This window comes from Rhopalosiphum maidis, chromosome 1 (genome assembly GCF_003676215.2).
Source record: "Rhopalosiphum maidis isolate BTI-1 chromosome 1, ASM367621v3, whole genome shotgun sequence".
NCBI classification, from domain to species: Eukaryota; Metazoa; Arthropoda; class Insecta; order Hemiptera; family Aphididae; genus Rhopalosiphum; species Rhopalosiphum maidis.
Genome location: NC_040877.1, coordinates 77096153 through 77123979, shown reverse-complemented (window position 1 = coordinate 77123979; position 27827 = coordinate 77096153). Strand labels below are relative to the sequence as shown.

Genomic DNA, 27827 nt, shown 5'->3' with positions numbered 1-27827 from the left:
ATAATATTTAGTGTTTACTTTATTAAAAGGTTCAAAACATCAATAATAATGTCTATAAGGTGTGTTAAGGATATGTGACTGGTAGAGATTAAGCACTAGAAATTAACAAAAAAAGTAATGTTACATTTTAAGTAATACATATCTTTTTTATTTATCATAAATTATGAAATAAATTTTTTAATTTTTTAACAAAGTCAAAAAGAAACTAATTAAATATATCCATTGATTGTACCCAAGTATAGTAAGTAAACAATACACAATTAAATTGGTTATTAAAATTTATCACAATTGATTTGAAAATAAAATATATTTAATATTTATGCAGTTACTGCACCAATGCCATGAGCTCGTCTTTTAAATAAGGATGTTCCTCATTATTTTCAGGTGGATCATTAGTGAAGAGTAAAACAGTGGTAGGCACCAAGTTCAATTCGCTTAAAGTCATATTTTCGTGCTCATTATCAAAAGTACTTCCACTGGACAGTCTCAGCTTGAATGGTCGCTGTTCGTCAAATACACTTTCTTTAACAAATTCCAGTACATCAGACAAATGCTCATTGACACCAAACGTTCCCTAATTAAAAAATTAAAACATCATAACAATGGCAATTACAATTCTAAACAATGCAAGTTTACCTGTAAAATCAAACAGTCTGGAAATTTAATTCGAATCAAACAGTACTTGTAATTTGATTTGTATCTATTTTGTTCTTTCATACGCATATTTTTAGTTTTTAGAATCATTTCACTCTCCAGTTTTTCAGTCCTAATATTAAACAAACAAATAAATTGTATCATTTGAAATTTGATGACTGAATAAAAGTAGTTATTTATTTAATTAAGATGATGCCACATGCTCACACTATCTGTAATTTATAAATGAAAATAGTTTTGAGTGGAACAATCTCAGCAATAGTTTAACTAAATTTTAACACACAAAGAATAACTTTGTCTATATTTAAGTGTTTTTTTTCTAAGATAACTCAAAGATAGTCAATAATCATTCTTAAAGATTTGTGTATTTTGTTTTTTTTTCTCATTTGTGGTTACCAATTACAATCTAGCAAGTTATGATATAAATAATAGCAAATTAAAACCAAATTTTGAATGTGTATAATTGTTATTAAGTTAACTAATTTTTATTTTTGTTAAATTACATGAACTTCTATAACTTCAGAGCCCAAATAATATGTATTATACATTTGTGACAATATTTTTGTATTTACCTTTTTTGATATTCTGCTTTTATTTCAGCAGTAGAGACTATGAAAAACTCTGGGGGTAATGACACTTTTGTTGATGCTTGCGATGGTAAGAGTACCTGAACATTTCTATCCAAGACTAATTGAATACGCTCTGCAGATTGTAAGTCGTCCACAGTGGTCTGCACTGAGGCTAAATTATCCAAACATTCTTCGGGAAAAACTAAGAAATCTTCTTCTTGTTCTTGGTACATAAGTTTTTTTTTAACAAAACCAATAGATTCTAAGAATTCAATTGCTCCTTTAATTGGCAATACCTTTTCAACAAATGTTTTATTAGTTAATCTGACTTTGCGATATTTTTCTTCGTCTTTATTTCTAATGATATTTTCTGCATATGTCACTAGCAACTTAATGCACTCTTCAACCTTTTCAACAGAAAATTATTAGTGAAATAGTTTAATGAATTCTACAGTATTTATTTGAAAATTTTATTTCACCTTGGTTCTATTATGATTGCAATTTTGGATAAGTAGAATCGATTGTAGTATAGGATCATCTTTCATTTGTTCTTTAATAAATTCTTCTATTTTTATATGCCACTCTTCTTGTGGCAAAACTTCTAAACCTAGACATGATTTATATAAATAAAAAATGTATTTTTATTTTTCTATTTGATTAAATAAATAAATTGTTATAAAATAAAAACTAACCTATCATTGGGCACTGGAAAAAAATACCACTAGTAGCTAATGGTCCAGGAACTTCAACACTTGTATTTTCTTCTTCTGAACAGGTAAATGTATCTATGTTTTGGTTCACGTTTTTTCTTTCAGCTTCCAATTCTTTTCTAGCTCTTGATTTAATTGCAGCCAATGAACTGAAAACCAGAAGCATACCCACTTAAGACATAAATTGAATATTATTCTTAAAATGATATTATATTCACATGTTAAGAGGGCCGGTGGTAGTCTTTTTACTTTCAAACCGAGCCAAGGCTGCAGCTGCTGCCTGTTTAGCTTCATCGGTAGGCTCGACTCTACTAACGCGAGACGTCTCGCCTTGTTTAGTCACAGTCTTAGCTGTGGCAGTGCCTTCGTTCAGACGATGACCGGGTCCTGCTCTTTTAAATTTCACATCAGCTTTTTTTTTTTGGAAAAATTTTTTCAATTTGTCACTCATTATATGCGTGGGGTATATGATTTAGGTAACTTCAACTGGGATACGTCTTCTCTTAGTTCATCAACCACAGTTTCTGTAAAAATTACATTTAATGAAGAATTAGACTTGTAATGATGATCAAATAGACCAACTTTTCACAGTGGCGGTGATTTTTAAAAAGAAAAATATTCTGTTACTAACCGGTGGACAGGAAGCGCTCGTAGATGTCACCACTATATTTGCCCCAAACGAATATCAAAAGAACGAGCAGCAGACTCTCGAACAGCACCAGCGAGTTGAATATGTCAACTTGGAATCGGTCGAAGCTGACAAAGTGCAGTGTGTCGTACAGAGCCCGAATGACCACGGCGCGCAGGTCCGTCAGGGAGAAACAGTCGTCGAGTACGGTGAGCGTGTAGAGCTTGGCGAACGTGGACAGACCGTGCAGACAGCCAATCGTGGATGTGTCGTTATTCGACGGAGTCGGGACGACGTGTTCTTGAAATGTCATTACAGCTGCTCACGATGATACCGCTTTTGCGGGCCGGACGATGTGATCGGTGTTTGAAAAACCATAATAATATTATTGTTATTTATTTTTATTATCGTCGAACGATCAACTAAGAACGACCACGACGATGAAGAACTTAAAATGGATAATCGAGTAAATCTGTAATACTTGTACCTGCTGTATTACTGTAATACTATAGCATGCACGGTAATCTTATAGGTATTATAATATTATATTTTTTATTACGTATACTCGACGTTTGTTATCGTGTATTAGTGTATATTATAATAATAATAAATATCATGTCCATGGACGCGAGAACGCTATTACGCATGATCCTCCTTATCACTTATCATTGGACCTGATATCAGAACCGAGGTATCTAATTGTTCAGTGCTAATATCGATCATGAATAATGATCATAATCTATAGTCATGATCCACGCCCAACAGATCAAGATAATAGTGTATTCTATGGATTATGGACCCGAAACGAACAGATGACTGATGTGTCAGAAGAGAACTAGAGTTTTACTAGAAGGAATCTGGGAATCTAGTTTATACGATGAATACTATAATATATAAATAGCGCTCGATACATATATTATAAACTTATTGTTTTTCATCCAATACAAAACTCTCCTAAAGTCCTAAATTTTACCAGTAATACTACTATCCACTTTTCCAGTTCATTCTATCTTAATTCTTAGTCCGTGAGCAAATTTCATCCACGATATCTATTAAAGACTAAATATATTAGCATTAATTATAGAATAATATTAGTCAAAATAGTACAATATTCAAGTTATAAATAATTTTAGTGATGAATTTTCATTGAGCTTTGCTTGTTTAATGTGGCTTAATGTGGCATTAAATTGATTTTTTTAGTTTAATATTTCCGCGTGCACTTAGCACTTGTAGTTTTCCTTTTCGAGACATAATATATTAATGTGGTATATGTTTATACAGTGTAGGTATACCTAATGGGCAATGGCTATATGATATCCAGTATCTTCATGACTACATCAATGATTGACTAATGACTATTAACTGTACCAAATATAAATAGGCAATAATATTTACTAGTTTTATAATTTTTTCCGTTAAACGTAGATAGGTCGATAGGACCAGTTGTCGTACTTATTTACATTTTCTTAAACTGTAACACATAATATAAGAGTAATCATAGAAATTTTCGAAAATCTTAAAAATTACTATAGAGTATAGCTAGTATAGGATACTGCTAGAAACATAGTTTTGAACGTTCCATGTAAGTATGAACTTATACATGTTACAAATGTAACTCATACAAATAAGTGTGAACCACTTGTAAAGTTGAATGATTTAATTTTAATTTTTAACTTATAAAAATACAATCACTATCATATTATTAATTTTAATAAAAATTATACTAATAACTATAGTTACTTATAAGTAAGTACTTTAATTATAATAAAGATTGAATGTAATGTATAATTTTATAATATACCTGTTATTATTGTTAGTAAGTGTTTAAATTTCAAAAATTGAGATTAAAAACATGTGTTATATTGATAGTATTGTATATGATAACTCTGTGTCATTGACCACTGTTATAATTGAAAAAATCTAGCAACGTTGATTATTATGAGAATTATTAAAGTTAATATTTGATATATTTATGAGATTAAAGATGCTTAAACGTACAATTATATATATCATATATATTTTTTATATTACAATGGCTGTATTTCAAACAATATTAATCGCAGGAAAAGAACAATTTTACTTTTATTTATATACTATGCTAATTTAATTATGTTAAAGAAATAAGTTAGAAAAAAAATGTTATAATTAGAAACATTTATATGTTAATATTATATATTAACCTACTGATACTTTATACAGAGGTTTTGAATGAGCAAACTCTTAATTATATAATACGTGGGTTAAAAATCTATTTTGGGTCATACACGAAAACGTCTTGCTGGCTATAAAAGTGTTACCCGCATAGGCGCACATGTACATGGGTGCCCGGGGGCGGCTCAGGCACCCATTGAAATTATGGGGTATTGGACACTATATTGGGGACATTATATTGACCAGGGGCTAAGCCTCATTCCCCAAATTTTACATTTATTATGCCTATGATACCAAGACACCCGTTAAGTTTTTTTAGAACTTGGCGCTTATGGTTACCTGATTTATGTCACTCGTGGGACTTAGCGGTAAACGACGGTTACAGTCGTCTTCGCCATTTTATCACTGTAGAACTGTATTAACTGTAGAAAAAATTATATAACTACAAGATACTAGTCGTATATTAGAACTCACAGACTATACACTAGAATCATATGTACAAATTGACGCTGACATTACACTAAAAATATGAGTAGAATATTTATCATCAATATTACGCGCGGCAAACAATTGCGAATCATTCTATAGAAAATTCAGGTATCGCAAAATAGATTAAAAAATAAAAAGGATAAATTTAAAAAAAAAATGGATGAATTAAAAACTAATAGAAACTAAAAATGACTCAAATTGAATTTATGAGACAACTGTCATTCAAATTTTTACCTGATAATAATATGACTATGATTACTATGTTCTTATAAGTTATAATTTTTACCAGGCCATATTATATAAAGATAATGTTGACAGTCCTAAGTCTTATAAAATAGGAAGGAAAATATTGATTGTAAATTTGTAACATATATTTTTAATTCTATTATAAAAAATACCAGAGAAGCAATTTATATAAATGCACCAAAAATACATTACTCGGGACGCAATTTACAACAAAAAGGTACATTTTTTTACCCAATTCATACTGTTTTATAGTTTTTACAACAACATGTTATTTAATTAAAAGTTAACAACAATAATATAATATATAGTATGAGTTTATACTATATGTTATTATAATAATTAAACACCAATAAAATAATAAATGTAATATGTTCGGAAAAAAATTAAATCAAACTAACATAAGAGAAGTACAAAGAATTACTTTCACTTATTTTTATGATTACTTTTTTTTTTTTATCAAAAAATATATTATCATCATGAAACATACTTAATGGTATAGACAGACCATCTTTACTCAAAATCGTTAGATTTGATGTATAATTTAATTCAAATTTAACACACCCATTACAGTGTTCCATCCGACACTTAATGGCCAGTAGAGTTTTACATAGACTACCTAATAAAAAATAATATATAATAACAGACTTCTTTTAAATTAATTAAATCTGCAGGTAGGATTATTTTCTGATTTCATAATAATCAATGCAATAAAAATTGTATTGCAGCAATAATCTTCGTAATATTAATCGTATAATAACAGAAATATTAATATTTTATTTGAATTCGCATATAATATGCAAGTTGTTTAGTTTTTGTATTTTGTCTTTCCTCAATTTTTGGAGCAGTTAAGAAGTAATAATGATGAGGGAAGCAAAGAACAATATTCTACTATTTTAGAGACAATGAAAATACAAAAAAAGTACTATAATAATATTAATAATAATAGTAGGGCCCTTTTCTCATAGTTGCGTTTCATTTTTTACATATCTTTGGTTATTAATATTGATTGAATCATATTATTATATACGATATACCTATTACTATCTTTTATTCTTTTCATTGAATCAATCGCCAATTGGTACTTATTAAGATTTAAGATTTTATTCATTTTCACCATTGGCGATCTTCTGCACAGGGACGCACTTATTTTGCCTATACGTAACGCCGTATTACAATTGATAGAGGTGGCAACTCTGATCACGATTATTGTTTCAATGACTCCTTGATTTGGTCTAAATGACTGAATTTTAAAAATTAAAAATATTGTTAGGAGGTTACGAGTCTTAATGTCTATAATATTACGAACATATACAATAAAATAAGCGATAAACAGCCAAATAGAATTTTTAATTATACTTAAGGATCTTACTTTCAATTACTTAGATATTTTTTTATAATTTGTCTTGTGGTGGGACATATTTTTTAAAATAAGACTTATCTTATTTTTCTGTAAAGAATGTAAAGTATGTCAAAGAAATAATTTTTTTTTAAATGTCAATGTATAAATAGATCGAAATTCTGATATGAAGTTTCTGAACTCTTGAGGTTTAAATAGATAATAAGGATATAGATATGGTGGCTATGATGATTTAAAAATTGTAGTATTTAATTATTTATTAATTACACGAGTACCTAAAAGTATAGGTACTGGACGAAATATGTATTACACTAATTTTTTTTCACGTAAAAGGTAAAACTATTTTTAAAGGTTATATATTTAATACTGTAATGATATTCTGGCATATCATAATTTTATTACATAATTGTATAATAGTTAAAATACAATAAGTAAATAACGGTTAATTTAAATAAATATTTTTAATCATCACTGATAAAAGAGACGATTTACATTGTAAGGTCAAATAGAAACTCACAAGTGTTTGTGTCAATGGGGCGCCAAATGTGTATATTTATCGAATGCTGCTAGAAACAAGGGATGGTCCAATGAGGTTCTCTGCCAACAAGAATGGAGCTAAGATGACACGCAGAGGCCTTTGAAGGGGCCACCAGTGACTCTGGCCGGTATGACTACGTCGTCTTTCTTATCAGTGCATGTGCACTAGTCATATTCAAGACATCTTTCGATACCGGATACTGCGAGCGACAATGCAACAATAAAGCATTTAGGTATAGATAAATACTATATAAAGGGTTAAATTAATTAAAGGGTATGTTATATAAAGGGGTTTGTTTGTGTAAATAGATTTTAAGCCAAGAATAGGAGATATAAGACCGAATGTTGATATCGATCGACGAAATTGATTAAACTTGATTGAGATATAACAGGCGTACAATGTACCATTAAAAAAATATTACACTAATAATAAACTCATATAAGTGTAATATTATTATTGTATTGTACCATTTTAATCAATACTTATTATTACCTAATATTTTTTATGCCATTTTTCTATTAAATGCTTATTGTTATATTTTCTTATAAAATAATAATATATTAAAAGATATTTTATAGTTTATTAAATATTTACGATTTTAAATATAAATTATTATTAAAGAAAACCTTGTTATCCTCTAAAGTCGTGTATCCGTGTAAATAATGAAAATAAATCTAATATTAAAATAATTATCAACGATGAAGAAATAAAATTTCTAAAAATTAAAATTCAAACTTTCGAATAAAAATAACAATTTTACACAAATATTATATGTCTGTACTATATTATTATGGGTAAAATCAAAATATATAAATAAGGTATATCACACATATTTGGTTCTTCACAAGTTAACGACACATAGTTAAAACTGTATTTGACATACTTAAATATTACCTATGTGATGGTGACGCTTGCGCGGTCATATTATAGAATGTTTGCGAATATTCCCGAACATGTGAGAACGTTAGAGAATATTCGGAAGCGTACTATATCTAGATATACCGGAATGATGAGGAGTAATTACTAGAGTTAGTCGTTTATGGTGTATCACCGCGTATGAGTACATTGTATATTAATCTGTCACGATTTACTTATTTATGTAATATTTAATATCAAGTGTTCATTTGTGCAGTTAATAATAAAATCAATAATAAATCTTTTTTTGTAGCGTGGCTGTCGTTATTATTTATTTATTTTTATTTTGCGACATCCTTGACACCTAGGCATCTACATCTAAATATTATTACTTACCTAGATTTAAATGCTTGCGAATAAAATCTAAATCTAGATTATCTTAAACTATGTTTTATAATCTTTATTTCAAATTACTGAATAGTAATCGAGCGTGAAGTCGTCATTATTATTATCTTTGGTTTTCTGAATTTAACATTATTTTTGATCTTTAGACTTTTCGTACAGCATTTTCCTGAAATGTATTCGTATACGACTTCTGAATAATAATTTACGATACTTATACCTAACTAATACTTTTACGTAACATATATATATATATACACATACGTTAAAAATTCAAAACCTGTTATTTAAATTATTGTACATCGTCAATATAATGTTTACTTGACCTTATGTCTGGCGAATATAGTCTTCCTTTGCCAGCCACGAGCCAGCTTGACATAATTCATGATTAAAATAATTCATTTAAACTTGTTTACAGGTTTTTATATTGTACGCTGACAATGCTGACATTTGTGTATGTATTGCGTTGAAAACAACAAAAACCTTTTTAAAATAAAATGTAATGAATAGTCATGTTTGGTTATGAATATGAGTATCTACTAAGAACATATTTAACTATTCTAACTATACATGTTAGTTTAATATAGTTAAGTTCTTTATATATATCAGTAAGCAAATCTCTGATTTTCTCGACAATATCCAACACCTAGATTAACTTTTATAAGAACATGATTTAACAGTAAGTAATTAAATTTTTATAAAAAAATTTGATATTTAATGATCAAATACAATATAAATATTGTTTTTCGTGTAAGATATAGTTTAAAATGCGTCAAATGCAATAATTTAAACGATTGGTTTTATGCTTATTGTTGATAATGGTAATATTAATTAGTAGATACAATTTATTTAATTAAATTAAATAATTTTTATAAATTCAATTATACAACATCTTTATGTTTAATATTTTTGCACTTTTATTTGTTAATTGGTAAACCACTAGTCTGAAAAAAATGTACTTGTATTATACTGGGATTAAACTTTAAAATATTTTATGCTATTTAATTTAAATGAAACATAAATAAAAAATATTACATCTATTGATTGTATTATATCAAAAGAGTATAATAAATTGATTTCTAAATTAAAACAAATATTATTCGGAAATAAATTATTGCAGATAGTTTTGAAGAGGATGACATTAAAACTAGGGCTCAAGTTAATTCTTGAAAAGGGAGTTCGATAGCAGGGTTTGAATATAAGTCAATACGCGTACATAAATACAACATTTATTTGATATATTTTTGTATATATATTAAATATTGCTGTATCGACTGTACTATTTTTTAAAAATTTATATGAGTTTATCTATTTTGTAAAGTTTTTTTATTTATTTATAAGTATGGGTTTACTTGTTTTTTAAATTATAATTTTAGTCATAATTTGGTTTCTTTTTCGTCTTTTTTGGTTTTATATTAGAAATGCTTACAAGAGTATTTTTTTATAAGTTGATTTTTTTAGTGGATTGTTTTGTGTTTTTCGTGGTATTTACAGTTGTGTAATTTATGTTTTTTTATAAAATGTACACTACATGAAGCTTGGACAAAATCGATTGCAATTAAATTCAATGCAATATAAATTTGAAATGTATACTAATGTAGTATAAACATAATTTTAGTAATGAATATGTGTTAAATTCTACTATAGAAATTTACACTAATTCTAAAATTTTCATTACAAATAAATAGTCTTTGTAGGCTGTATTTGAACAAAGGAAATTACTGTCGAAACTTAAGTTGCATTTAATTGTACTTTGGTCTAATATTCTTATTATAGTTTATTAAATCTGTATAAAATAAAGTGAATAAAATCATAAAATAATTCAGTTAAAAATATCTTAATGTACTTAAATTATAAATATTCTAAGGACAAATATAAATTGTAAGTATTTTTAATAATGGCAATATCAAAGCGTTACAGTTATAGCAAAATTTAGTAACTTAATTGAACTGTTAAAAAAAAACTATAAACTTATAGACTTATATTAATATAATTAAACTTATATTATATTATTATTAAGACATATAAATATGCCTTCAGCTAAAGTTTTTAGTTGATTTTGATGGTCAGCCCAAAACAAATCATAATTCCTCTTATATTTTAATACTAAATATTTTATATAAAATTAAGATGTAAATTGATTTAACATATATAAACAAATAGCAATACAAATAAGCTATATATTTCAACATTGTAAGTTTCAAAAATGAAACTATTAATGTAACTATAAATTGACTATCAACACTAGTATACGTTTAACCATCAGTTTAAATTATAATAAACGGTTCGATAAAATAAAATGGTTGTTTTAAAATTGAATGGGCATCTAAGATACTTCAATACACTGAACGCGATATAGTTGAGAAAAATTAAGGTTTGTATTTAAACACAATAGTATTTTTTTTATAGTGTGCGTTATAATTATATAATATTATAGTTAATTTAAGAGTCACACGTTCTCGTGTTACTGTTAAATCAGAACTATTCAAGTCTCCAAGTAATAATTTCATAAACATTAATAATTACGATGAGTGACGCGCGACATACACAGGGTGAATTTCACGGCGCTTGCGCTCTTGTCCGCTAGTCGCGCATCGGTTGGGAACAACTACTGCAGCAGACCTAATATTATAGGTAATACGTATATGATATATATTATAATATTCATACAGAAAAGTTATTCTCCTCACAATCGAGTAGGTAGTTCTGAAATATAGTATTGCATTTGGTGCAGTTATTATACACCGCAACTTAGTTTAGATTATACGATTTTAAGGTTTGAGTATTATTATAATTACGTATGAATTATATTTTTATTTCACTTTTCGTTTTATAACCAAGTTTTATTTATATTTGGACAAGCCAAACGCGAATACAACATTGTTTATTATTGAATCGCCGACATTTGCTGGACTTGCAATTCAATGCCGGGGATTTTTAAAGACACGTACCTACGGTAAGTATAATAATATATAATACAATATAATATTGTAATTCGAATGCTCTTATAGTCGGATCAAAATTATACGACTTTCAAACATAAAATTTAGAATCGGTGTTAAATATTTCTACCATCACGAATCTCACAAGAAATTCTTTATAAAAATAATTTATTTAACTATTCACGTAACATCAGTTATATTAACACTATTAACAGAATAGACTATTCTGTAATAGCTGAAGTGTAATAAATAATAATAACAATGATTTTTATGAAATGTAGTTTAGTTGCTATTGCGGCATTTATTATTATCAATATTATGTCTTCTGTTGGATCGGAAGACTGTATTTGTCTTTTGAACTATTTAAAAAAAAGAGAAATATTTGTCCTAAATGAACCAGAAACAGTTGAATTTCTTTCCACTCAACACACTTACGTAGATTCTGGGTGGTCCGATACTTGTGTGGGTACTACTAATTGTAAAGTATATAATGAGATTAGGTATAAAAATAATATACTAACATCGCTTTATGACACCGATTTTAGAATTAATGATGATGACTTAAATAATGCTGTTTATAAGAGTTTTAGTAACACCGAAGCCTTAAATAATGTAGTAGGTGTATTTACTAATAGATACGCCGTAAGGACGCGATCGGAAAAGGTTTTAGTCTTTTCGATAAAATATGGCACTCCAATAAATGTTGTCAGTCCAAACTGTACGAATTTTTATATCAGGTATCAAATGTCAAGTATAAAAGGACTTATGTGCAAAATCAGTTTTGTATCTGGTGTGAGATCCCGTATTAAATGTGAAGAAGCTGAAACATTTTTCTATCCTATTGACGAAGATAAAAATCTTCAATGCGAGATAAGATGTGAAACATAAATGCGTGTTTGCAATAATACCGGAAACGAATAAAAATATATTTACTATTAATAATTCTTATCTCGACGTATTAGTACATTTGTATTTTACTAAATTAATAATTATCTTACAACGAAATGTAACTATCAATAATGTAAGTTTTTAATTTTTATTTGAAGTTTTTTTGCAGACGATAATATTGCTCAATTATATGATTATTTTCCTACAGGCATATGGTTAGCTATTCATAAATACTATGCTATGTTTTATTTGTTGTGTGCCAGTTGCTTAATTGACGATCATGTGTTTAAAAATGTATGTTCAAAACAAAATATCTCCGAAAATCGTGTCTTCAAAGTGTCTTATATTCTAGAAATTACCAATTTTAAAGATTATTTGTTAAAATTTAAAAACAAAACTTACATTAATTGGATCTAGAACATGGTTTGATAAATCTCACATAAAAATAGATTTTTCGTGTATGTATTTCGAATGGAATATGTAAGAGAATGTTTATTATTTAAAAAAAAATATATTTATATTTATAAATTTTGAATTTTCATAATTTTAATAGTTTTTGAGTTCAGATATTATCCGCCATATCATCATAGGTACTCCGAACGCTACTTATTTTTTTATTCCACATTCAACGTTTATATATTATAATTAATCACTTAAAGAAAAAACAATAAATTAATTTAAAAACTATTTATTTTATATACTATTATAGTTATATTTTTATAAAGTGGTTTTTTTTTTTTATTAAAAAAACATCATTGTACTCGTACATAATAACATAATTTAAAATTATTATAAAAAAAGTACAAATTTCCCAGTAAATACGATCACAATTAATTTAGTGTAATCATTCGTGGAAATCTTAAAAACAATACGTTAGTTTTTCTCACTTCTATAATTAAATATTACAAATAAATATTCTTATTTTTTTAAAACAAAAGTAACTTCTTATTGTATAATTTGACAAGTATTAATCAAAATTAAGAATTAATTTTTTAAGTTATATTTAAAACTTCTCTCCACAGATAGATCTATAGGCCATGGATGGTCACTAAGGACCTCTATGATAATAATTTCCATTTGCAAACATACTTATTCTATATTCTAGCATTTATTTACATAATATCATAGAATGTAACAATAAGTAAAATCAATTACGGACGTTTCCGATCGTGGTAGAAATGCTGATCATGGTTTATATCCATGTCGGCATATTAAACAGTAGGAATAATTAAAAAAAAAAAAAAACACCAGACTAATTGCATAAAATACGAAAAATATTTAAATTAGAGACTTGTTTACAAGTAAGTGGCTATAATGAGTCGAGCTAAAAACGCTCAATCATTGCTGTGGGAAGGATGGCGACTGAGTCAAACCGGTTATAGGCGTTATACCTAAGGCTCGGCACTCGTACGCTTTTCGTTGTCTGTAATTGACCATAATTTTGATGATAATAGCCTATATTATAATCGATCGAGAGATCATGTTTTCGTATTTGGAAAACCTAAATCAATTATTTATAAATTAGGTATATTGATGACGGAATAAATAATTTACACAAACTGTAAACACGAGTAGAATTCATATTGTATATTTTTTCAGCGTTGGCTCAATAACAAAATTGTTAGGCGAAATGTCTTTCCTGTTATGTTTACAGGCTTTGCGATTGAATTTAAAAAATCTATCGCCATTATTTTCGACAAGGAGGTTTAAGATAAGTATGTGTAAGTCGTTTTAATAATAATAATAAAATATATACAGGTATACAAGTTTATAATTCTTTAAAATATGACGATTTTTACACTATACATTATAAAATGTGTACAATGAGCAAATTTGATGAAGGTAAGTGATCAAAACGGGTAAATCGTACGGTTGCGGTACATCAGATTATTAAAGTAAAAAAAAAACAAGTATCTTATCTTATTATACAAAAAATTAACACTCATAACTGTATTCAAAATATGTTAGATTATTGTTGTAGTGTTATGATCAATATTTTCTAAAAATATGAGTTTATTTTTCTATAGCAGATACTTGTTTTGAATTTTTGATATGTATTTATTATATTGGCTATTGAGCACTTACAAATTATAATCAAATTCACATTTATAAAAAATAATTACCATTAATAATTAGTTGAGATTTATATTTGTAGTTTAAAATATTATAACGTTTAATATAATACATTATATAATAATTTTATATTAAGAAAGTTGTTGAATAGTTAATTTTAAAATTATAATTTAATTGTACAAATTATTCGATGTTATTATGATTGTAATGGAAAAAATATTGTTCTGAAAAATATGTATGTAAATGTATTGTGTAAAACTAGTATATTAAATTATCAAATATTTTTGTACTCAATAAATTATTGTATGATAGGAAAAATTGCGAATTTAATCAATCCAATGTCAAAACCTTTGATATCCAACACTTAGAACCTAATAGGAGGTGACCACTGATTATTAAATTTAAATGCTCACTGTTATAATTAGCAAGTATTATACCTGACAAACATTTTTTTTATATCAAAATCTATGAAGAAATAAATAGAAATGCATATGCGCTATTAAACGCTTTAGCAATATAAAAAGAAGATTGTGTCCAAAAATGAATAATGTAACGAAAAAATGTAAATCAACTGAAAAGTCTTTAAAAATTAAATAAAAGATAATTCAATGACTTATGAGTTCAAAACATTAATGTCGAACATTTGGGGCCGATTGGTTGTGAAAAAATTGAATGCTATAGTTATTGTACTTGGCAAAAATTTGTTATGAACTCAAAATTAATGTATGTGAGTTATAAATGGTTTTTGCATTAGCATAAGAAGAATGTACACACACACACAAAAAAAAAATATATAAACCATTAACTAGAAGAAAAAACGTACATGATAACAGAGCAAATTTAATTGTCGATTGAACCTACAATGACAGAATATTTTGTCAGTAAATTATGAAAATAGTCAATATAATCTACTATTTGGTTCTAAGTGTAAGAACATGAATTCCAGTCAATTGAAGATTCAAACAAAACACAAAGCTTGTAATTATATTATCCTCTGAGAAAATTAAGATATGTAACATAATGCACATAATATCAATTCTCTGCGGCTAAATATTTGTTATATAAGTATAATATTAGTATAGCTATTACAATTTAACATTTAAATATTACTGTAATATTTATTTTGTTTTAAAAATAAAATGATTGAAAATTTATTGATTGCAGTACTGTACTGTGTTAATATTTTATTATTACACATAAAAATAAACACAAAATATTTAGAAAGAAATCCTATATTTCACGTAGATCGATGAGTGAAATCGTATTGTAATAATTATACAGTTTCATAGTGTTATAACTTAATTGTTTTATAATAATATGATGTGTGTAATGTAACCTCTTTCGGCGTAACAAAGTATCCATTTATTTAACGTAACTTAATAGTGCTTTATTTAATAAATAAAATATTATAATATATAGTTACATACATTAAATATTATTTATATATCTGCTATCTATAAGTGTATTGGTTTTCATTCTTAATAAATTCGTGTCTGTTAAAATTATTTTAGATTTTGAGCAGAGCATAGGAGGATATTTAGTTGAATTTTTAGGGGGGCTATAATAATCTAATATAAAGTGATCCCGCAGTCCCTTTTTATACACAAGTATAACATAACAAATTCAATTTTTGGGGGATTTATTGAAAAACTTGGGAGGCTAAGCCTCCTAAGTCCACTCCTATGTCCACCTATGGAGGAGAGCGATGATCGAGACAATCGATGATTGTACATATGATGTGTATTTTTTATTTTGTCAACTTTTAGAACTGTAAAAATGCTTTGAATTTTTATAAAATTGCAATAATATATTTTCAAATATATATAAGTTTCGATGTATAATGATGACGATGTGTTAAAATCATAGTCAAAAACATATTAAATGTAAGTAATATTAAGGACTTTAATTTTGCCGACAATATAAGTTTAGTTATCAATTTTGGAAGAAGTTGTTATTAAAACAAGTAATTCCACAAATTACATAGTCGATTTAATTATATGTTGATATGACTGATAAGATACGTTTTGTAAATAAAAGGTTTAAATTGTTTAAATTCAATATAATAATAAATGTACAGTCTCTATGAAAACTCCAATAACCAAAAATAAATAAAATCATTAGTCAAAATCTAGTGCAAAATTTATAAGTATTTGTAAACAAACATTACAAATTTAAAGGTAATTTTAATTTCAATTATTTATCCCAAAAAATAACGAATCGATCGTTTTTCTGAAGAAAATTCTTTCATACAATCAAACATGATATTTTGCTTTGTTATTGCATTGCAGTTCACTGACTTTACAACAATTTAAAACATATATTGTATGTTAAACACAACAATAATTATAATTTATAACGTATACCTATCACGCATCGGCATACAGATTGAACACCGAAAACTTGTTATTAAAATGACTGTAAATAATTAATTTAATACAATTATGTGGTTTAGGTATATAATCTTTACGACTTGACCTTGTGTCTTAGAATAATATTTTTGCCTCAAGGTAGTCTAACGTATTAAAAAAAATATAATTTACAATTGTGGAGAGTATTTTAAACTGTACGCGATACATATTGCCGTGTTGTTATATTATAAAAAATATACATTAAAAAAATATAATGCAATTCCCGCTAAGAATACGCTAATATCGTCTTTTAAAAAAACATATTTATTCGTTAATATATTTTTACGTTTCACATATTTTATAAATAATTTTAATTTCCTCGTTCCTCAAAATTGTCCAATTAATTAGCATAATAATTCAAATTATCTGAAAAGCTGGTGTATTTATAAAACATCAGCTGTCGGTTCATTAATATCGTATAGGTAGTCGACGTTTTTGTACATTGTTATTTTTTCTTCACTTTGAGGCTAGGTGAATTGGTATTAGGTAAATTGGATCCTGGCTATAAACCATTGGCACAACCTTGTTTAAAACGTTAAAGCTTAAAACTTTAATATTTTGTATTTATACAATTTACTTTTGAATAATTCTGTTTTGTGGACGAACTATTACAAGTACAGTCTGAGACACATATTAAATTACGAAGTACAATACAAAAAAAAAAAGGAAATTATGCTCGGTAAAGAAAAACTTAAGGGAACAAATTACGAAATATACTAATAATGTAATAACCCAATTAAAATTTGTTAAATGTTTATCATTTAAGTTTTTACCTAAAACATAATATTTATACGTACTAACATTATTTTTTGGGTCATAAATTTATGCCGTTATTATACCATATATTATTTATTTAGAACATGATATTATAAAAACTGCATATATTTTAATTTATATAATTTATACCATATATTACTTATTTAGAACCACGATTTAAGATTTTAAGTCGTGTTTAGAACATGATACTATAAAACCACATACATTTAAATTAATATATTTTTTTTCTGGGACTCAACTTACCTACTACCTATTTTTTCGGAACCCGAGATAATGCCATTTGGGACCCAATTCACCAATTCCGTAAGAATATTGTAGAAGAAAATCACTAATCAGATATCATCTAAAATTTACGCAATTACCTTCCTTTAGATGTTCGGAAGGCTTTCGAGGTCGTATATTCAAGAATATTATGAAATACACCATACATAGAATATATTTTGTATAAAATAATAATAGTAATATTATATATTACCTAACTTGCTACAGTATATAATATGTTATGCAGTGTTATAGTTGAGTTACAGTGTGATATAAAATATAAAAAACTATCTGAACACGTGAATCCAACTATCCAAGTAAATATAACAGTGTCTTAACTCTTAGTTCGTTAAAAACGAAGCCCAGCTGTCACTTGCAAGATCCGGTGTCGATTCATGTGATTGGTGCACATACACTGATAAGAAAAATGACATGGTCATGTCGGCCAGAGTGGCTGGCGCCCCCGTCAAAATCAAAGGCCTCTGGGTTTCTGAGGACCTGGCTTTATCCTTGATGGCTGCAGAGATCCTTCATTGGCCATCTCTTATCTCTTTCGGCACTTGAGAAAGTCACACATCTTGCGCCGCATTGTCACAAACACGTGTGTGTTTCTACATGATCATACAATGCGAATTGTCCCTTTCATCAGTAAAGAAAAATTTATATTTAAATTAACCGTTATATGCGTGTGACACTTGACTGTTTTTTATTTATTATATTTTAATTACTATGCAAATATAATATGTCAGCATATTATTACATTATTTAATAACCTTCATAAAGTTAGCAACACAACTGACAGACACCTATGACAGGGCCACCAAATGGCAGACCGCTGATGAATTTTAACCGGCCCGCAGACAAGGAGAGAAGTCGATAATTTAATACGTAATTATTGACCAATCGTCATATTATAATAAATATTGTACACTTTGAATTTTTATGGTCTGCAAGAATTTTCCAAATTCTTACTGTGACCCAAGTTAAGTATTAATTGGTGATCCCTGACCTATGTCCTATGATATACATCCCATAAACTTGTTAGACATTGTTTGATTACTTACAGACTTTGTTGGGCTTTGTTTTTACCGTTAGAGCTTTAGATACTTTTGGATCGCCAACTATATTCCAACAGCACGACTTTAAGTCAGCCAAATTTAACCCTAATAAATATTTCGAGCTTGATTTGTTGGACACTATTGGACCACTCCAAAATGTTGTTGGATTGTCGGCGGTAGAGCTTTTACAGAGTTGTGCTGCTAATAGCACGGCTTTATGTCAGCCAAATTTCATCCTTATAAAAAATATCGAACTTGATTTGTTAAAAGTTGTGGTATATACAGAGATTAGACTTAATATGGATATACTTTTTACCGTCAGTTAAACATTTTTAACAATGTTTGAAAATTTTAAATTACCAATACTCAAATGTATTAATTGTTTTAGTTATCAATAAAAAAATAACAGTTTAAAATTTAATAATAATAATTAAATTTCAATACCATAAATAACATTTCGGTTATTTAATAAAAAATGAATTATGATAATATCATCAGTTGATGAAAATAACTTTAGGTATACAATTAAATATATGAAAATAATAGTGATATCTGAATATATTAACCAACTTGGTAAGCTATAAAAAAAAGATTTTATGATAACTTAATTTCGAATAAAAAATAGTATATGTGGCGAAAGAGTACCGATTTTTAATCACGGACTGGCAGTTTAGAATCACTGCCATATACTACTGTTTAGCTCATACCTAATAAGGTGACCACAATAATATGTTATAATATGTTAATTATATAAAATAAATTATAATTATTCCCACTGCACCACTGTGCATTTTTTTAGTACATTATTCTTATTCAATAATTTGAATGATTTGTCATGAGATAATACATGGGCCAATACACACAAAAAACTTATCCTTTAAGCGATAGGAATTGGAAATTTTATGCTTGACTTAATAATATCTAGAAAATAATTAAATAGAAATCAAAAATGTAAACAGAAAGTTCTGTAAAAGTGCTTTAAAATAAATAATTGTATAATATGTTTGTAGTAAACATTGGTGTTATCATTTAAAAACCAACGTCAATACATGTTTACATTTGAAAAAAAAAATATTAAAATTCTAAGAATATTCATAATTTGTAGATTTTATTAAATTTAAAAATTTCGAAAAAAAAACTTTTCAAAATAATAAATTACGTTGAATGGATCGTTTAATAAATTTTTTTTTCTCAATAATATTAATGATAGCATATTGTTAATACATAATATTGATTTTTTTAGTTATAAAAAAAATATTTATAGTATCTACTAAATTATTATTTGTTATTAATTTATTGTTTTTTTCTCAAAATATTATATATATAAATAAAAAATACTGTGTGGCTTGTGAAGTGTGAATATAATATATAACTCGTCTCATTTTTGACAAGGCCCTGTATTCTGTAATAATTTCACCAAAACGTTGCAATAATATATATTAGTTTATAAATCAATGGGATTCATGTAGAATAAAAAGTAAACGGGATTGGTAAATAATTAGGTCCCAGAAAAAAAAAAAAAGAAAGTAAGTTGAGTCTCGGAAAAATAAGTATATTAATTGAAATATATATGGTTTTTATAATATCATATTCTAAAATTCTAAATAAATAATACATAGTATAAATAATAATAGCATAAATAGAAAAAATGTGTCCCGAAAAAAATAGCAACAAAATAAATTATATTTAAATTTTGTAAGTTTCAAAAATGAAATCATTAATGTGTACTTAACACTAGCATGCGTCTAACTATCGGTTTAAATTATAATAAATGGTGTGAAGAAATAAAATTGATATTTTAAAATTTAATGGCCATATAAGCCATTTCACTACACCAAAAACCGATATAGTTGAGTAAAATTATGTTTGTATTTTAACACAATAGTCTTTTTTTCATAGTTAATTTAAAAGCCGCACGTCCTCGTGTTAGTGTGAAATCAGAATTAATCAAGTCTCTAAGTAATCATTTCATAAACAATTAGGATGAGCAACGGCTGATGCAAACAGGGTGAATTACACGGCGCATGCGCTCTTGTCCGCTAGTGGCGCATCGGTTGAGAACGCACACTGCAGCATACGTAATTATTGTAATACGTATATAATTATTACAATGTTCATACAGAACAAAATTTTATTATTACCTTCACAATCCAGTAGCTAGTTAATAGTTATGAAATATAGTACTGTGTCTAGTGCAGTTATTAGGCACCAACTTAGTTTTAGGTGATACGAGTATAAGGTTTGAGTATTATTATAATTACGTGTGAATTACGTGTTTGTGTCACTTTTCGTTTCATAACCAAATATTTTATATTGAGTATAGTTTTGGACGAAAACCAAACGCAAGCACAACATCGTTTATTATTTAATCACCGACATTTGTTGGACTAACAATTCAACGTCGAGGATTTTTAAAGACGCGTGCCTACCGTAAGTATAATATATCCTATAATACATGCTGTAATCCGAATGCTCTTTTAGTCGGGCCGAAATTATATGACTTGAAAAAATAAAATTTGGAATCGGCGTTTAACATATTTTCTAACATAACAAATCCTACGAGAATTTCTTTATAAAAATAATTTATTTAATTATTCACATAGCATCAGTTATATTAACACTATTAATAGAATAGACTATTCTGTAATAGCCGAAGTGAAGTAAATAATAATAACAATGATTTTTGTGAAATTTTTATTTGCTTTTGCGGCATTTATTGTTATCAATATTATGTCTTCAGTTGGATTGGAAGACTGTTCTTTTATTTCAAATTATTTTAAAAACAAAGAAATATTTATCTTAAATGAAGTAGAAACGGTTGAATTTCTTCCTACTGATTACAGTTACATAGATTCCGGGTGGGACGACGTGTGTATAAATACAACGAGCTGTAGTTTATACGGAAATGAGATTAAATATCAAAATAATAGAATAAGATCCCTTTCTGATACCGAACTTGGAATTAGCGATGAAGACCTTAATAAATCCATTCATAGAAGTATTAGTAATAATGAAATTTTAAAAAATGTAATAAGTGTGTTTTCTAATAGATATGTCGTTAAGACTCGTTCAAAAAATGTTTTAGTTTATTCGATACAGTATGGTATTTCGTTTGATATAATTAGTCCAAACTGTACAAATTATTTAATCAAGTATCAAATGTCAAAAATAAATGGATTGATTTGCAAAATCAGTTTTGTATCCGGCGTGAGATCACGCATTAAATGTGATAATATAGCTTTATTTTTAAATCCTATTGACGAATATGGTAACATTGATTGCGAGACGAAATGTGAAACATAAATGCGTGTATCCCCTTAAAAATTAGAATAAGAACAATAATAATATATTCTCTATAAATAATTTTTATTTTGTTGTTTTAATGAATTTATATTTTATTATTTTATGAAATTAATAATTATCTGATAACTTAATTATGTAACGGTCAATAATGTAAATTGTTAATTTGTAATTGAAGTTTTTTTTTCGATTGATTAAATGACTCAATTATAGAAATATTTAGACATAATTTGCTATATTTCACTAGTTTTTTTTATATACGTCAATTTAATTTTAAATAATTATATAAAAATTAATTTTTGATAATTGGTTTATGTGCTCTTACAATAAATGATAAACCAAGCTATAACATACGAATAACATAAGCATTGACGGAGCTAGGGGCTCAAATATTCTTATATTCATCAATAAACCGAATTTAGAATTTGATGTTAGGCATTTATATATTATAAATATAATATAACTGCCAAGGGGTGGTTGTTTCTCGGCAACCCTTTTAATCTGTCACTGCACATAAGAACCGACTACTAAAATGCGTGTGTTATACGCTAAATACGATACCTGAGTATTAATTGTTGGGAATAATGTATTCTATTGCTCGTATGAAAATAATCTGTTTTGTATTTATCATTATATTCAATAATACGATTCATGGCCTCACACAAGATAATTATAATATATTTAGATACCTTGATACCTTTAGATATAACTCACATATTATTATATACACATATATATATATTAGATTCTAATAGTAAGTTTAATATGCAGTGAGTTAAATGTGAGTATAATTAGATCTATTATAATATTTATTATTTATAATAGTATTCAACGAAATCAGTTAAATCATAATTTAATAACGATTTCGAGCGAACGGGATTCATTAAAGGATATTTATTATTTAAAAAAAAAATATTTTTTTTAATACATGGTAAATGTCCGTAATTTTAAATGTTTGTGGGTTCAGGATAATATTATCCTGAACATCCGAAACATCCAAAACATCATATTCTGGGTGCAATTTATTGTTTTTTGATTCCACATTCAACGATTATACCTATATATACAATCACTTAAAAAAATAACAATAAATGCATTTATATATTATTATAGTTATTTTTTTATGAAGTAGTTATATTTTTTAATTAAAAATAACATTATAGTACACTAATAATAATATATTTTAATAATATTATATACAATTATAAATTTCCCAATAAATACAATCATCATTAATTTCACGTAACTATTCGCAGAAACCTTGAAATCAATAAATAATAATGGTCTATTAATGTACATATTATGGTAAATACTAAATGTTATAGCTGAAATACAACGATTAATGAACAACAAGTTGTTATTACCTCTACAAACAAAAATTTTCAGTTTATTTTAATTTATTTGTTTATTACTGTTCCAACTGTGTATTTATGTGAATAAAAAAAACCATTTTACAAGTATTAACCAAAATTATGTATTTACAATTTCTTTTCTCATTAGATCAATAGGCGACGGGTGGCCAACTACAGATCGTCTTCATATAGATATATTTCGTAGTTTTTTTAAATTTATTTATTTATAATATGACAATTTACAATGTGTAAAATAAGCAAATTTGATGGAGGTAAGGAATCAGGAGGCTTGAATTGGGAAGTCACCCAGTCGTAGCATCCTAGATTATAAAAGTAAAAAAACAAGTATCTCGATAGTTGAAATACATTAAATGCACACAAATCACTGTATGTAAAAAATGTTATATTATTTGTTCATGTGCTCAGATTAATATTTTCTAAAAATATGACTTTAAGTTCCCCGTGCATATACACTATACAATTATAGAACTGTAGTCCTTAATTTAATCTCGTTAAAAACTTTTATTTAAATGTATTTAAATTTATTTAAATTTATTTAAATTGTTAACATAATATAATATAATAGGTATGAATAAATTTATAATTTATTATGTATAAAATTAATTTTTAAAATATAAAACAAATTGTTTTCGTTATTTTAAATTTTTGTTATATAATTATTATATTAAGTTCTTCTAGAGATATTATAATTGTATTATTTTATTAATTGTATTAAAGTTAGAACATAGTACCTAAACTTTATTATGATACTGTTATTTTTGTCTATTTTCTAAATGTTAAAAATATATCATTTCTGTTAATAATAAGTTTAGATTAAATAATATTAACCAAATTTATATTTGTATAAAAAATTGCCGTTAATTAGCCGAGATCTTTATTTGAAGTTTAAAATATTAACGCTTAACATAATACATTAATATAATATTAAGACAATTTTTGAATAGTTAACTGCATAATAATAATCTTATTTTACATATTATTTGATATTACTCGTATTATGATCGTATATTGTTCTGATAAAATATATATATAGGTATAACGTATAAGTGTTTTGTGTAAAATTAGTATTTTAAATTACCAAATATTTTTGTTTTTAATAAATTATTGTATGATAGGAAAAACTGCGGATTAATCGATTCAATATCAAAACCTTTGTTATCCAACACTTGGAACCTAATGGGAGGTGACCACTGATTAAACAGTTTGAATGCTCAGTGCTTTAATTAGCAAATATTATACTTGATAAACATTTTTTTTATATCAAAATCTATGATGAAATAAATATAAATACATATACGTTATTAAAAGCTTTAGCTATATAAAAAGAAGATTGTGCCCAAAAATTAATAATGTAACGAAAAAATGTAATTTAACTGAAAAGTCTTTAAAAATTCAAAAAAAGATGATTTAATGACATATGAGTTCAATATCCTAAACATTGATGTTGAACATTTGAGGCCGAAAAGTTGTGACCAGTGATTTAATTAAAATATTTAATGCGATAATTATCGTAGATACTTGACAAAAATTTGTTCACTTCAGAACTCAAAATTTAAGTAATATATAAATGCATGTACGTTAAAAATTGTTTTTGCACTAGCATAAGAAGAATGTACACACACACACAAAAATATAAACTATTAACTAGAAGAAAAAACGTACATTATAACAGAACAATCATCTGAAATTCAATTGTCGACTGAACATACAACGACAGAATATTTTGTCAATAAATTATGAAAATAGTCAATATCATCTACTATTTGGTTCCAAGTGTAAGAACATGAATTCCAGTCAATTGAAGATTCAAACAAAACACAAAGCTTGTAACTATATTATCCTCCGAGAAAATTAAGATACGTAACATGATGTACATAATGTCAATTCTCTGCGGCTAAATATTTGTTTTATGTGGTATTAGATATATAAGTATAATATTAGTACAGCTATTACAACTTAACATTTAAATATTACTGTAATATTGGTTTTGTTTTAAAATAAAATTATTGAAAATTTACTGATTGCAATACTGATCTACGTTTTATATTTTAGTTTGTAGTTTTGAGTAATTTGCTTAGAAAATTCAATTTGTAGTTCATAACTTGGTTATGTATTTATTTTATATTAGTAATTTATTTATAAATAACAAAAAAATAATAATTTATAGTATTATAACATGTTATAATAGATAATATATTTTGGTTTACTTTAATTATAATTATACTCTTAAATTAGTGTACATTAAGGAATACAATCAAGAAATTCAAATTAATCTTTTAAAATTTAATATAATACCTACCTAATAATTTCCTCTTTTTTTACAACGACAAAGTACACAAATTAGATAATATTAAATTAATTAAAAAATATCAGAAACACTGCTTTATTAATCTAGTTGAACACTTGAATATGTTATAAGAATATTAAAAAATAAAATTTATAAATAGTTTATATCAACAAACTGAATTGGTATAATTCAACTTTGAATTTATTATAAGAGTATGTAATTATTATAATACAATAAAATGTACACCTCAATAGATCATGAAGGTTTATTTAGATTAAATTCAATACAAATATAATTATAAAAATATATTATAATATAATATACATATAATTTTAGTAATGGTTATAACGCCAAATTCGACTACAGAAATGTTCACTATTTCTGAAATTGTCAATATAGATTAAAAGTGTTGGTAAGTTGTGTTTGAGCAAAGGCAATAATTTATTGTCAAAACTTAGGTTGCATTTAATTGTACTATACTCTATAGTTCAATAATCTTATTATAGTTGATCATAGTGACATATTATCTTATCTATTGGCAACTTATTTTTTTTTTTAGAGGGGAGGGATTTTATTTTGACAAATATTAATTGTAAGTAATTTTAATAATAGTGATAGCAAAGCATTACAGTTATAACAAATTTTAGTAATTAAATTGAACTGTTAAAAAAAACCATTAGCTTATTGAACTAATATTATATTAAGATATATAGATATGCCTTCAGCTAAAGTTTTTAATTCATTTCCATTATCATCATTTCAGTCCAAAAACAAATCATACGCAGAAACTACCAACAACAAAAATATTCACACAAAACATGCTTCTGATATCTTTAACATTTATTTTTTTAACTCAAAACTTATTAATCAGTCTTCGGATTCCTCTTATATTTTAATACTAAACAATTTATTTAAAATTAAGATAGATCTAAATGTATTTAATACATATAAATAAATAGCAATATATTTAAACTAAATATTTCAACAATGTAATTTTGTAAGTTTCAAAAATGAAATCATTAATGTGTACTCACTGTACTCAACACTAGTATGCCTCTAGCCATCGGCTTAAATTATAATAAAAGATTTGAAGAAATAAAATTGAATGTGCATATAAGATACTTCAATACCAGTGGCGGCTCCGTGCATATGTGCGATGGTGCGGTTGCACACGCTACAGAAATTATATATATAAAAAAAAAGTGACTTTTCAATTTACTCAACAGTATTCGGTACTTATCGAAATCATTCTCTCAAAAATCCCGGAATGCAATGTAAAACCGTTGTATAGAACGAGAATTGCAAAAATAAAAGGAGTGATTTGCAATACCCGTTTTGTGTCTGGCATCAGGTATAGCCTTAATTGTGGCGATATCCTTTTAATGTTTAAGATTAGAAAGCATTAATGATAATAATGAACATGACATTGAATCAAAATGTGAACCTTAAAAATAAATTGTTTTTTATAATAACTTCACTTTTGATCATTGATCAACCAAAACACATAAATATTCTGAAGATATCTTAACTTTATTTTTGTGATCGACATTTAATGTAAGTATGTCAATCACGTTAAATAATACTTTTAATATTTTACATTTAAAACAAATCAGTCATTTCAAAATTTGTTTTCAAGAAATCCTTTAGAATTTTATTCAAAGAATAGAGGAGTAATTAATAATTATTATAACATAACACTAACTAATTAAATATTTTTATTGATAATTTACATTATATTTTATCTTTAGTTAATATATAGACTCATCACTCATATAAGTATACATTTTATATACTTAATAAACATTATTCGATTACAATGTTATTATTTTTTTACTCTTTTTAAAGAAATATTTATTGTATT

General features: G+C 26.2%; 1 protein-coding gene across 2 annotated transcripts; it reads right to left on the bottom strand.

Annotated features, from left to right (window-relative positions):
- Nucleotides 1-102: 102 nt before the first annotated feature.
- Nucleotides 103-3132, bottom strand: LOC113556335 (UBX domain-containing protein 6). 2 transcript variants are annotated; one of them, XM_026961209.2, is made up of 7 exons: nt 2565-3132; nt 2152-2457; nt 1916-2082; nt 1703-1830; nt 1227-1630; nt 637-766; nt 103-574 (listed from the first exon to the last, which is right to left on the bottom strand). In XM_026961209.2, the coding sequence occupies exons 2-7, from the start codon at nt 2382-2384 to the stop codon at nt 326-328; spliced, it is 1311 nt and encodes a 436-aa protein (XP_026817010.1). In that variant the 5' UTR covers nt 2385-2457; nt 2565-3132; the 3' UTR covers nt 103-325. The 2 variants fall into 2 exon arrangements, with proteins under 2 accessions (XP_026817010.1, XP_026817011.1); XM_026961210.2 differs by lacking the exon at nt 2565-3132 and having other exon boundaries at nt 1916-2104; nt 2152-2380.
- Between the last annotated feature and the right edge of the window lie 24695 nt (nt 3133-27827).